The following is an 11,041-nucleotide window of genomic DNA, read 5'->3' as shown; positions in this document are numbered from 1 at the left end:
CGCGGTTACTCGACGGTTTGTAGCAGTCATATTTTTGCGAGTACAGGAAATACTGTACCTCACTAAGAAAACAGTAATTGTTACAATTAACAGTTCATTTTGTATTGGTTGACTTGAATGGTAAGACCACGACAATCTACAGTATGAAACAATAAATGTTCTTTTTTTTAAGCAAACTGCAATACAAGACTATTTCTTCAAAATTGAATATGACTAGTCAGAGATGTAGCCTATGCCGTGGCTTTTGAATGCATATGTTTAAATTGAAGAGTTAAGTATGAAATGTGAATACCAAAAAAAGCATCTGATTTGTCATTTTAAAATGACACCGAAACAATAAAGTAAAGGTTCGGTGGAAAATACGACAACATTTATTCTTTTAGATTTCTGTTAATTTTTATTTGAAAAATAAATCAAATAATTGCAACCAAATATTAGAAATGACCTTCAAACATACATACTGTATACACACACATCCACATTCACATAGAGAGAGAGAGACTATTTTACAATGGCTTATGACATTTTATACATTTCATAAGAAAACTAATCAAAAAGGACATTGACCATACATCTCAAAAGTATATCTGCACCAGTTACAAAAGACACAAGCATGGTAATTGTGTCAGTATAAATGAACATTGTCCCCAGCCGGCTGTAAAACAGAAGGCCTAACGACGCAGCATATAGGACATCGAGCAGAGTGGCAGCCACGCATGGCAGGCGTACTCCAGCTGTACGCTACGCTGTGGACTCGGGGGTGAGCGTTGCGGCAGTGTTGATGAGGTCACGGGGAAGGCTCTCCCTGGCCTCCTGCATCCGTCTCCGCGCCCTCTGGAAAGCCTCTGTAGGCACAAAAAATGTGAAAAAAGTGCACTGACCCTGATGCATTCACATCCAAAACATTTTGCAAAGGGAGTGTTAGCCATTATTTTTAATTATAAATGGTTGTTTCCTATGATAATTCCTAACATCAGAAAAATCTGCAACTTGCATGCACTGACCAAGCCCAAACAAGCTGCATTTTGTGTTCGGCAGAAGTATGGGTTTTCAATATTCCATATTTTTCATGAAAACAGTGGAATTTATTAGTTCATTTATTTTTATAGCTGTCGAAACCCTTTTTTTGTCATTTCAATATACAAGTAATTTACTTTACAAGATGACCTGAGGTCAGCTCTTTAGGCGCACGACACAGGTTTGCGCAAAGCAGTCTTACACTAAATGGTTTATCAGCACTGAGAGATTCCAAAACCAGAGCTGTTTTCAGCAGCGCGCTATTGATAGTTCAGAGTGAGTTTTCCCCTTGCGGCTTATGACTCATTACTCATTACTCAATCCTTTAGCTATACTGAAACTATATTCAAATGTATGTGAAGGAAAAAGATGTAACTGATAAAATAACACTGGCCAAACACAGCCTTCTCAGCTGACAATTAGTCTGTGGCGTAACATAATCTTGACAGCAGAGAAAAAATCGATAGTAGATATCCTGATTGGCTAATTACAACAGCAAATAGTCAAGCAGGTTAATCCCACCAGCATTTGAGTTAATTTCACCTCCCGAAAGGCGATAATGTCAAAACAGTTTGATATCCACTAGCAGCAGGAGGAATAAGGTACACTATATGACCAAACGCATCTGGACACCCTTCATCTGGGGTTGTTTTTCATGGTTTTGGCTAGGCTCCTTAGTTTCAGTGCAGGAAAATCTTAATGCTACAGCATACAATGACATTCGAGACAATTCTGTGCTTCCCCTACAGTTTGGGGAAGGTCCTTTCTTGTTTCAGCATGACAATGACCCTGGGCACACAGCCAGGTCCAGATAGAAATGGTTTTGTCAAGAACGGCATGGAAGAACTTGACTGGCCTGCCCAGAGCCCTGGCCTCAACCCCATCCAACATTAGGATCAATTGGAAAGCCAACTTCGAGCCAGGCCCAATCGCCCAATCAGTGCCCAACCTCAATAATGCTCGTCTGGCTGAATGGAAGCAAATCCCTGCAAAAATGCTCCAACATCTAGTATAAAGCCTTCCCAGAAGAGGGGAGCATGTTATAGCAACAAAGGGGGGACCAACTCCATATTAATGCCCATAATTTTGGATGAGATGTTGTATGTCAGGTGTCCACATACTTTCGGCCATGTAGTGCACTCGCAGGCCATACAACACTTTTGAAGTTTAACCATTAATACAATTTCAGCATCCGCAAGCTAAGCTCAGGAGGGCAGTCAAAATGGCTTAACCAGGGCTAGAAGTGTGTGCCGAGCTCTAGCAAAGGAAGAGATGGGACCGGAGAGGGTTCTGTGCGGGGAAGAGCCTCACCGAGCACATTGTAGACCGATCCCTGCTGACTGAAGCCTCCCAGCTGGTCCAGGACAGTCTGCCGCCTCTTTTTCAGAGAGCTGGCATCGACAAAAGCCCTGCAACGAAGAGACGGCCCACAGGTGGGACATCAGCCACCGGGGACTAACAAAATAATTTATCCAACGTAGACAGCGTCGAATGAGAAGCACAGATATTGAGAACCTGTAACCTGGCCAAGCTATACCTAAACTGAATTTGTACATTTAGACAAAGTAATCACATTCTCCACAGTCCATAGTTATATGTAAAGTTAAAGCTTTTATTCTATTTTATGTGTTCAAGACATGTTCCTCTCCTGTCCATATACATTCCCTTTACTCTCTTTAAAACAACTCATGAGCGTAACTGTCCATTGGTGAAAACTGCACAAAGTCTATGATACTCTCTTATTTATTCCCAGAATAAAGAACTTATTCTCCTGTCATTAGTTTGCATATGCTCATATCTGGTCCCAGAGACCGGGTGTGACATCCTTTGACTCTGCTGAGCCCTGTAGTATCTCAGCCTGAGTCTCTCACCTAGCGTGCTGGATACAGTGCAGAGTGAAGGTAACACTTCCTGTGGTCTCTGTGCGGAAGCCGAACCGACTCAGACGATCCCCCTTCAGATGACAGGTGGAAAGAGGGACAAGGTGACAATCGGTCATCTTACAAACCTTGAAGCATTAAAGCAATCATTGAAATTGGGGGAAATTATTAGTTACACTCATCTCCACTAGACTGTGATGTTAAGTTAAGGAAATAAATAATAATAAAACCTTTTTATTAAAAAAAGACAGCAAGAACAATTTTCTATAGGGCAACTATAAAATCATCTGTGCAACAATTTGGCATTCTCTATTAACGACCATATTAAGTTTAATCCTATGACTCTAATAATACTACTTATCTTTAACACATTTCCATAAAACAGGTTTTATTTTTTGCAAAGGAGAATAGAATAGGATGTGAAGACAGTATTTAGTGAGCTAATTAGCAGCACTCCCATAATAAGGCAATAGTCTGCGCTTGTCCTGACAAGTCTGGATCGCACAAAGACACGTCGGATCTCTCAACTCCTCCTCTGACTCCAGGTGAGGTCACAACCTTCATTCCTTTCGGAAGGGAAGTGCGGTGCCGTCACACCGCAAGGTGCGCCCAAGAGGAAACGAAGCTGTGCGTAGGTGTGTGTGTGTGTGTGACGCGTTAGACGCCCCATATCCACTGCAAGTGTGACGGCTCATTTCGGGGGCCCACCTTGAAGGTCCCGGGCACGCGTGCGTAGCTGCTGTCCTCGAGCTCTGGGGCCCCACCAATGAAGAAGCGACGCAGCTCCGCCACCGTTCCGCTCTGCAGGGGCCTCCAGGTACTACAGGTGAGGGTGTGGCAGCCTGGGGGCACCACGTTTAGCACACAGATGCAACAAACGCAAAAAATATACAAACACAGAATATTAGCATAGTTCATAAGAATAAAACAGCCAGTACATTTACTGGTAATGCCAGCCCCATGCATCTCTTCTTGTCCTCATTTGCTCCGGGCTTTGGAATGCATTACAGGCATTTAGCAAACGCTCTTATCCTAAGTGACTTACACAACTTTTTGCACAGCATTTACATTGCATCCATTTATACAGCTGGATATGTACTGAAGCAATGCAGGTTAAGTACCTTGCTCAAGAATACAACGGCAGTGTACCTGTGACCTTTAGGTTACAAGACCAGCTCCTTACCCATTACCCCACGACTGGTTGCCAAAATTACCCAACCACCTCCAGTAGGTAAACTGCCTTTGGGTTATCTTGTCTGTACTCTAGATGACTCAAAGGCCATCCTGTAGTTGATAGACCAACTATGGCAAACAAAGTGGGTCAGAAAGAACGCCTCAAAGGCAGCTCCACATAGCCCGCTCAGATAACTCTATCATTTACCACCCTTCTCTGGAAATGTAGACCCAGATCTCTTGCGAGGCTCCCTGGATGCGACACACAGGTCTTACCAGGGGTGGCAGGGATCACCAGGTAGCCATAGCCTTCAGCCCTGTAGCGCTGCCAGAAGTCCAGGGAGAGAACCTCGAAGTACAACACCGGCCACTGGGGAAGGGACTCTGTGGGCACATTTAAAGTACACTTACTATCACATTACATACACTAAGACACATAGAGATACCACAGTGTTGAACACCGAATGAGACCCCAAACCCCATCTTTAGGTCACAGTTCCCTGACTAAAACTAAATGAGAAGCATTAATGTCCCCATTTGGTCATTCACCAGCAGACGGAAGGTGCGCTTGTGCGGCTTTGTAATAACCGAAAATGTTTTTTTAGCAAAGGCTGTAGAGCGGTCTCACCTTCCGTCTCGTCCTCTTTCCTGAAGAACGCCTCAAAGTTGAAAGGGTAAGAGAAGAAAGCGACATTTTCCTGGAGAAAAGAAAGAATGTTAAAATGTACGCACTGCCCCTTTTCTGAAGTAAAGAGAGCCACACACAGGGGCCAAAATCACTCAGTGAGGCAAGTCAACTAATTGCTGCCTAAACCAAACCCTGTCAGAATTTTCAGTTCCATTATTAGTAATTACATCAAGAGGACAGAAAGAGGCCATCAGGATTGAGGCCCATCAGGAATAGTCCCGGGCAGACTGGATCTAACACCCTGGTTTTGTACCTTGCCAAGGGAGCGGGTGCGACAGGTCTGTGTGACTCCGGAGAGAGACTGGTAAGGCAGATTGGACCAGTCTAGATGAAACAGACACACCGGGTGAATGTTAAGCCACTTAAAGATGTCCGAGAGACAAAAATTCAACACAACGTGAGAGAATTCAACACTAAATAATGTCCGCAGAATAACTATCCAGTGTGGAGAAGTGGGTGGCAACAGGAAACTCAGGCCTCATCTGCTGCTTAATGGGCGGGGTTACAATAAGCTGTCAATCACTGAAACAAACACTGGATAACAAATCAAAATGCTTTTGCCATTCACAGCAAGGGAAAATAATTGGTTAAAATCAGAGACTCACACCATGTGGTAGTTTTTCCTCCCCTTTTTAGTTTCATGAAACCTCCCATTACAAGATGCGGGTCACTTGTGGCTCTACAGTGTGAGGTGGCTCTGCAGCACAGGAGTGACTTACTGTTGGGTAACTCCAAGAAGAAGTGTATGTACAGGTCGTCATACTCGTAACCCTTGGCTGACACTGCAAAACAGGCAAAGGCAGGGGCATCAAATTAAGGAACTTCTGAGGGTTTACATGGGCAAAATTTGTTTTAAAAAATTTTTAATTCAAAAATAAAAAAAACCCCAGGAAAGCAGAGTTCCGGCAAAATCCTTCTGACTACACTCACCTATTTCTCCGTTCACTAGTAGGCGGAGAATCCCAGGGGGAGGCTTGTGGAGAGAGCAATAAAGATGATGAAACCCGACTGTAATGCCCTCTGACAGAGTAATCCTTTATGGCATGTTTAATTCTAAAACTTATAGCACAGAATTAATATAACCTTGAAGGAGAATAAAATCTGACGGACATCACAACTTTGAATTAAACATTGCTTTGGAAGGCAGCGTTGGCACTGGAAATATAAGTTGATGAAATAATAATACAGGGTTCAAGCATCCAAGGAATTTTCTAAATTGAGCAATAGAGAATAGCGAAATGAAAAGTGTATTTAATATTCATCTGGGTTTTCCCTGCTCTGGTATAGACTTAAAACAGAATGCTTTATGGGCTCCTGTGTGATTTATTCAGGAAGGAGCTTTGAGAAAATGGGCACTTTTCTCATACGAGCGCTTCAGCTGCAGTGTTCTCTGTACAGCAGCTACACGAGAGCGAAACACATTCGCTGATTCCAAATTGGGAGAAAAAAAGATGAAAAATGTTTTTATTTTTGCAAAATTTTTATTTGAATATTCAGAAAATACATACCATTTCAAAGTCTTGGCCAACTAGGCTGTTGAGGTAGTCTTTGTGACGAACGTAGAGCTGAGGGGAAGAAAGAGCAAGGCTTGTATTCATAAAACCCCTCAAAACCCCTCCGCTGATCTCGGATCAGTTTTTGCCTCTCAGCTCATAATGGATAAGGTCAGGATATGGCCATGGGAAACCTGATCCAAGATGCTTTATGAATACAGTCTCAGATTAAACCAATAAAACAGCGCATACCCTGTATGATGCTCATGGAGGCGGAGTCTGCCACCCAGAACTCACGTCTTTGTACATGCGCTGCTCTCGCTCCTTCTCCTCCTGACTGATGCCCGCAGACGCGTTATCCAGGGTGAGGCGCCACACCTCCCGCTTCTCCCCCTCCGTCTCCAGCCTGGGTCAGGGCACACTGACAGTCTCAACACCCCACACTCCTCTGCTGTACATCCTCCACATTCAATAACAGAATTAAACTTCATTTAAAAATACATTGTTTGAAGCACTATCAAAATAAAAGGACAAAGTGACAATAGAGAGTAAAAAGAAACAAATATAGAATAATGGACTACTCCCATTCTGGCATTGTAATTTTCAATCCATTTTAGTTGCTCCATGACTCATAAGAAATAAAACGCAAAATACGAATGACTATTTGATTACAACATCCATACACTATAAGGAACATATACAGCAAAAAAGTCACAATACACTGTGACTGTAACATATTTGATATGTATTGTTATGAAAATTTAAGTAGAATTGACTGCTTACCTATAGGCCCCTTTACTGTTGTTAAAGTCAGGCTTGACTGTGATGACTCCATTGCTGTCAGCTTTCACAGTACACAGCACATGCTCATTCTCTTTCTGACCCAATCTGCAAAACGCAAGGACCAACAACTGCTCAACAATCACTATACCATCACCTGAACAGCAGCACAGGAAGTCAAGTCACGCAGTTCCTCAGAGCGTATGCTTCCACAGAGGACATTCATGGCCCAAAATCATGGTTAGATCTTTTAAGCATCAAGAAGCGCAGCGCGCTGTTAGGAGAGCTTTGCTGGAGATTGACTCACCTCCCATAGGGCCCTAGATCTCCCATGATGTACATGGTCTGCACAGGGGTGTTGATAACATGGCTGTTCTTCACAAACTCCTCCGATGGCTCCCAAGTGACCGGCCGGGCCTTGGCCACATTGCCTTCCCTTCAATCAGAACACAAGGCCACAGGGGCTGCAGCCATCAGTACTGAACACAAGTTTGGGATGCCCTGGATGCCAGTATTCGGGCCAATTCCATTTCAACTCAGCTAATTCCAGGAGTTAATTCAAATTCAAAATGACCTGAGGACACTTATATTTATTAACTGAATCTCAACTACTTTCATGAACTGACTGACTTGAAATGGGACTGACCCCCACTGTTTGGCACGCAAGGAATAGCTGCTCTGGTTTTCATTCCATCTCAGGTCTTACAAGCTCAAATGAGGTCTTTGTGCTAATGAAGTCTGAACTTAAGTCTTTGCCCTTGCCAGTTCTAAGGCAACGATAAGGCTCACACAAAAGCCTGAAGTCTAGCAGGTTAGGCTACCCATACTTAAGATGCACAGTGTAGAATAAATTTAAACACAGCAGTTCACTCCACCCAAACAAAGCATTGGGCCTCACTCAGATTATCATTAAAACTGTAAAATACATTTATCCAGGGTAACAGCTACTAAGATATTGTTCACGCTGTTGAAGCTGTGATAACTGTTTCACTAAAAGAAGGTTTTGTATTACACGGAATATCTTAGCAACTTTGGGTTATAACTCACACAGGGTGTCTCTCTTGTCGTCTGTGCCTAATGTTAGCCATTCTCTCTACCAAAAAGGTAGGTGAGGCCTTGGATGGGGTCATCAGACTCTGATGGTGTTGCTGTAACACAAACAAACCAAAAAACCCATGAAGGTCTGTTGTCCAGTACAGACATACTAGAATCCCCAACTAAAAGCTGAACTGTCAAGTTCTTACAAACCTCTTTAGACCCCAAGTCTAGCCACCAAAAGAGAATGATCTAACAAATACATGTGTGCATGGAGTACAGGACATAAAAGAAATGAGAATCCAAACAAGGCAACTTCCACAATCCCAACTGGGAAACAAAAGACAACCACATTCTCATCTTGAGTCTTCAACCTTGAGATGCCCTGACACAATCCTTTACAATACAGTGTACAATGCAAAATAAAATGTTAATTGTCCAGGTGGAATCGACATGGTGATAGGGTTACATGGAAATAAATGATTCAGAGCCCACCTCGTCCAGGTTGGTGAAGCGGTCATAGTCGGTGTAGGTGAATATTCGGCGGTTACGTCTCCCCCCGGCCCGTTCCAGAGCTGTGACCTCACCGTGATACTGTCGGTCCAGTGGGCTCTGACACACCGACTCCATCCGGAAAAAATCCACCTCAAACTGTGTACAGGTACATCAATGACTTTGTATTCGCTCCATAGTATTTTATAACACCTTTTCTCAGGGCTCTACACTAACATTTTTTCCAAGAAGCACATTAGGAGCACACTAATGCATCCTAATTAGTAGATATGTTCCTAAATAATTTTTCCAGTTAGCACACATCATTTGGGATGGGAGACATTTTCCTAAATGGGAGACATTTTCTCCATGTTCTATTAGCTGGCAACCCTATGTTATTTTCATACTAAAAATATGACACCTGGTGGAATTCATACCTGACTAAACAGCTTCTCCTGCCAGCCTACTACCTGCTCTTCCTCATCATCACCATGGTCACCGGCTGAAATACAACATGAGGTAAATGAAATTAAAAAGACAGACGTCAGCACAGGAATGCATTCTGAGAACCTCTGTGGCAGTCTCGTTGTTTTTAAACGCCACTGAGGCTGTGCCATAGAAAATGGCAGTGTTGAGCACCTGGTCTGCCCTGACTGCTGAAGGTGTCCAGTTCGATGACGCCCCTCTCCTGCTGCGCCGACACTTGCTGCTGGAGCTGTTGTGATAGGACTGCGGTAGAGGTGACACGCTGGATCCGTACCCTGGGGGAGCAGACACCGACCATAAGAAATGCACCTTTTCACACAGCGTCCCTCTCGGTTCAAAAAGTGTGCTTCATTAAGGAGTGTGCTTGAAAAAGAGTGACAACAATTTTGGCTGTTGAGTTGTCTTCTGTAAAGTCTTTTTTTTTTTTAAACAGAAATTGCAAGGGTTGGTGGTTAAAAGTCACCAGCGAGGAAATAAAACACTATTAAAACCATGTTGGCTGTGCTGCTAAATAAAATTATGACTGAACCCTGGCCAGTCGTCATTTTTCAAATAACTAATGCCACTAGGGGACAGAAATTATATTGTGATGGGCAATTAGCAACACATGTTAATTGAAAACTAACTGACAATTTGATACACATTCTACTTTACCATGTAATCTGCATTACGAAATACAGATCTATTTGAGCTGCGTTAAGCTATATAACTAAATAAGATAGACGTGGGGCAGACGTTTTATCAAGGGAGGAAATTTACACTACACGCAAATATTTTTCACAGGCGAAAACCATGTGAATATATTATCTATCAACCAGCAAAAAAATAACGTTTAACTCGGAACAACAAGAAGGGTGGGCAATTCTGGCCCTGGATGGCCGGTGCGTATGCATGTTTTTGTTTCTACAAATCATCCTGGTTAAATGAGCTGATTAATTGTATACACCAACACTAGTTCACTCGTGGATCACAGTAAAATATTTCATAGAACGATCGTCGGCTGTCATTAATGCGATTATCAAGAAATGTAGCTGAAATGTCAGTTGGCGTAAATGTTAGAGGCCAATATTAATTCCAGTCATTCCAGAAGTTGGCATGAAATGAAAACCAGAAAGTTATGGCTCGCGTTGCCCACCTCTGATCAACAAATGAACAAAGGTGCCCAGTAAATTAATTTTAGGATAAATATGTTTGGTAACGTAGAAGGCAATGCAGGCTGGAATACTTAGCCAACTAGCAAGTTCAACTGTTAAATTCTGTGATTACGTGGTTCATAATAGCACAACGGAGGCTATCAGTACCCTCTTCGGACAAGGAAAATCATGTGGTTAGCAACAGACCTAGCAACCAAAAATCTGTAAACATGCAACGCGTTTGCACTAACCAGACATTCACAGAATGTGAACTACGATTATTGCACTCCCCTCTGACTCCCTCAAATGATAAAATCAATATTGCATTTAAGCTTGCTATTCAACTCGCTAAACGGCGTCACACTGAGAGAAAATAGGACTCTTGGGTTTTCATTGGCATTTGAAGTTTTAACGCTAGCTAGCCACAGCTAAATAGCTTGCCAGTTGGTTGTTCTACCTTATTTTCAGATTTTTGACAGCATCCCGGGAACGATAAACAGCCTCGCCAGTATCAGTGCTCCAACAATCCGCCATACTTATCGTTAGCCACGGTATTAGCAAGCTGCCTACAACGAAGCCTTAGCTAGACGGCTTCCTGCAACTACATAGCCATCTTTTCTCTGTGAAGCAAAGGCTGCTTCTTGTCCGGGCGGGGGGAGTTAGCGAGCTAATCAGATGCCAGCTAATTTAGCTAGCTAACGTAAGATTCTTCTGTCCACAGAACTATTCTATAATGCCGCGCTAACGCTACAGGCATCCAGACAAACACGTGCAATGGAACATCAAATAGGTCTGACTAACAATCGTAAGGCCGTTGCAAAGGTTGTAACATTTTGAACCTAGAATAAAATGTTAAGTGAGGTT

General features: G+C 42.9%; 1 protein-coding gene across 1 annotated transcript; it reads right to left on the bottom strand.

Moving 5' to 3' along the window:
- Window positions 1-442: 442 nt before the first annotated feature.
- mks1 (MKS transition zone complex subunit 1) lies at window positions 443-10,940 on the bottom strand. Its single transcript, XM_035432337.1, has 18 exons — window positions 10,635-10,940; window positions 9,198-9,319; window positions 8,996-9,060; window positions 8,562-8,717; window positions 8,079-8,179; window positions 7,339-7,467; window positions 7,035-7,139; window positions 6,549-6,657; window positions 6,267-6,323; window positions 5,689-5,731; window positions 5,478-5,540; window positions 5,012-5,082; window positions 4,699-4,768; window positions 4,347-4,454; window positions 3,606-3,739; window positions 2,889-2,971; window positions 2,329-2,426; window positions 443-845 (listed from the first exon to the last, which is right to left on the bottom strand). Exons 1-18 carry the CDS (start codon window positions 10,709-10,711, stop codon window positions 742-744), a joined length of 1,695 nt encoding a protein of 564 aa, XP_035288228.1. The 5' UTR covers window positions 10,712-10,940; the 3' UTR covers window positions 443-741.
- Between the last annotated feature and the right edge of the window lie 101 nt (window positions 10,941-11,041).

This window comes from Anguilla anguilla, chromosome 9, assembly GCF_013347855.1.
Source record: "Anguilla anguilla isolate fAngAng1 chromosome 9, fAngAng1.pri, whole genome shotgun sequence".
NCBI classification, from domain to species: domain Eukaryota; kingdom Metazoa; phylum Chordata; class Actinopteri; order Anguilliformes; family Anguillidae; genus Anguilla; species Anguilla anguilla.
This window is presented reverse-complemented; position numbering and strand designations above follow the sequence as displayed.

Bases quoted from the DNA above. Each gene is read 5' to 3' on its own strand.
- mks1 (XM_035432337.1), bottom strand. From the start codon at position 10,711: ATGGCGGATTGTTGGAGCACTGATACTGGCGAGGCTGTTTATCGTTCC. The intron at 7,468-8,078 runs GTGAGTTATAAC...TTCTGATTGAAG, and splicing joins CGACAAGAGAGACACCCTGT to GGAAGGCAATGTGGCCAAGG. The intron at 5,732-6,266 runs GTATGTATTTTC...TCTCTCCACAAG, and splicing joins TTGGCCAAGACTTTGAAATG to CCTCCCCCTGGGATTCTCCG.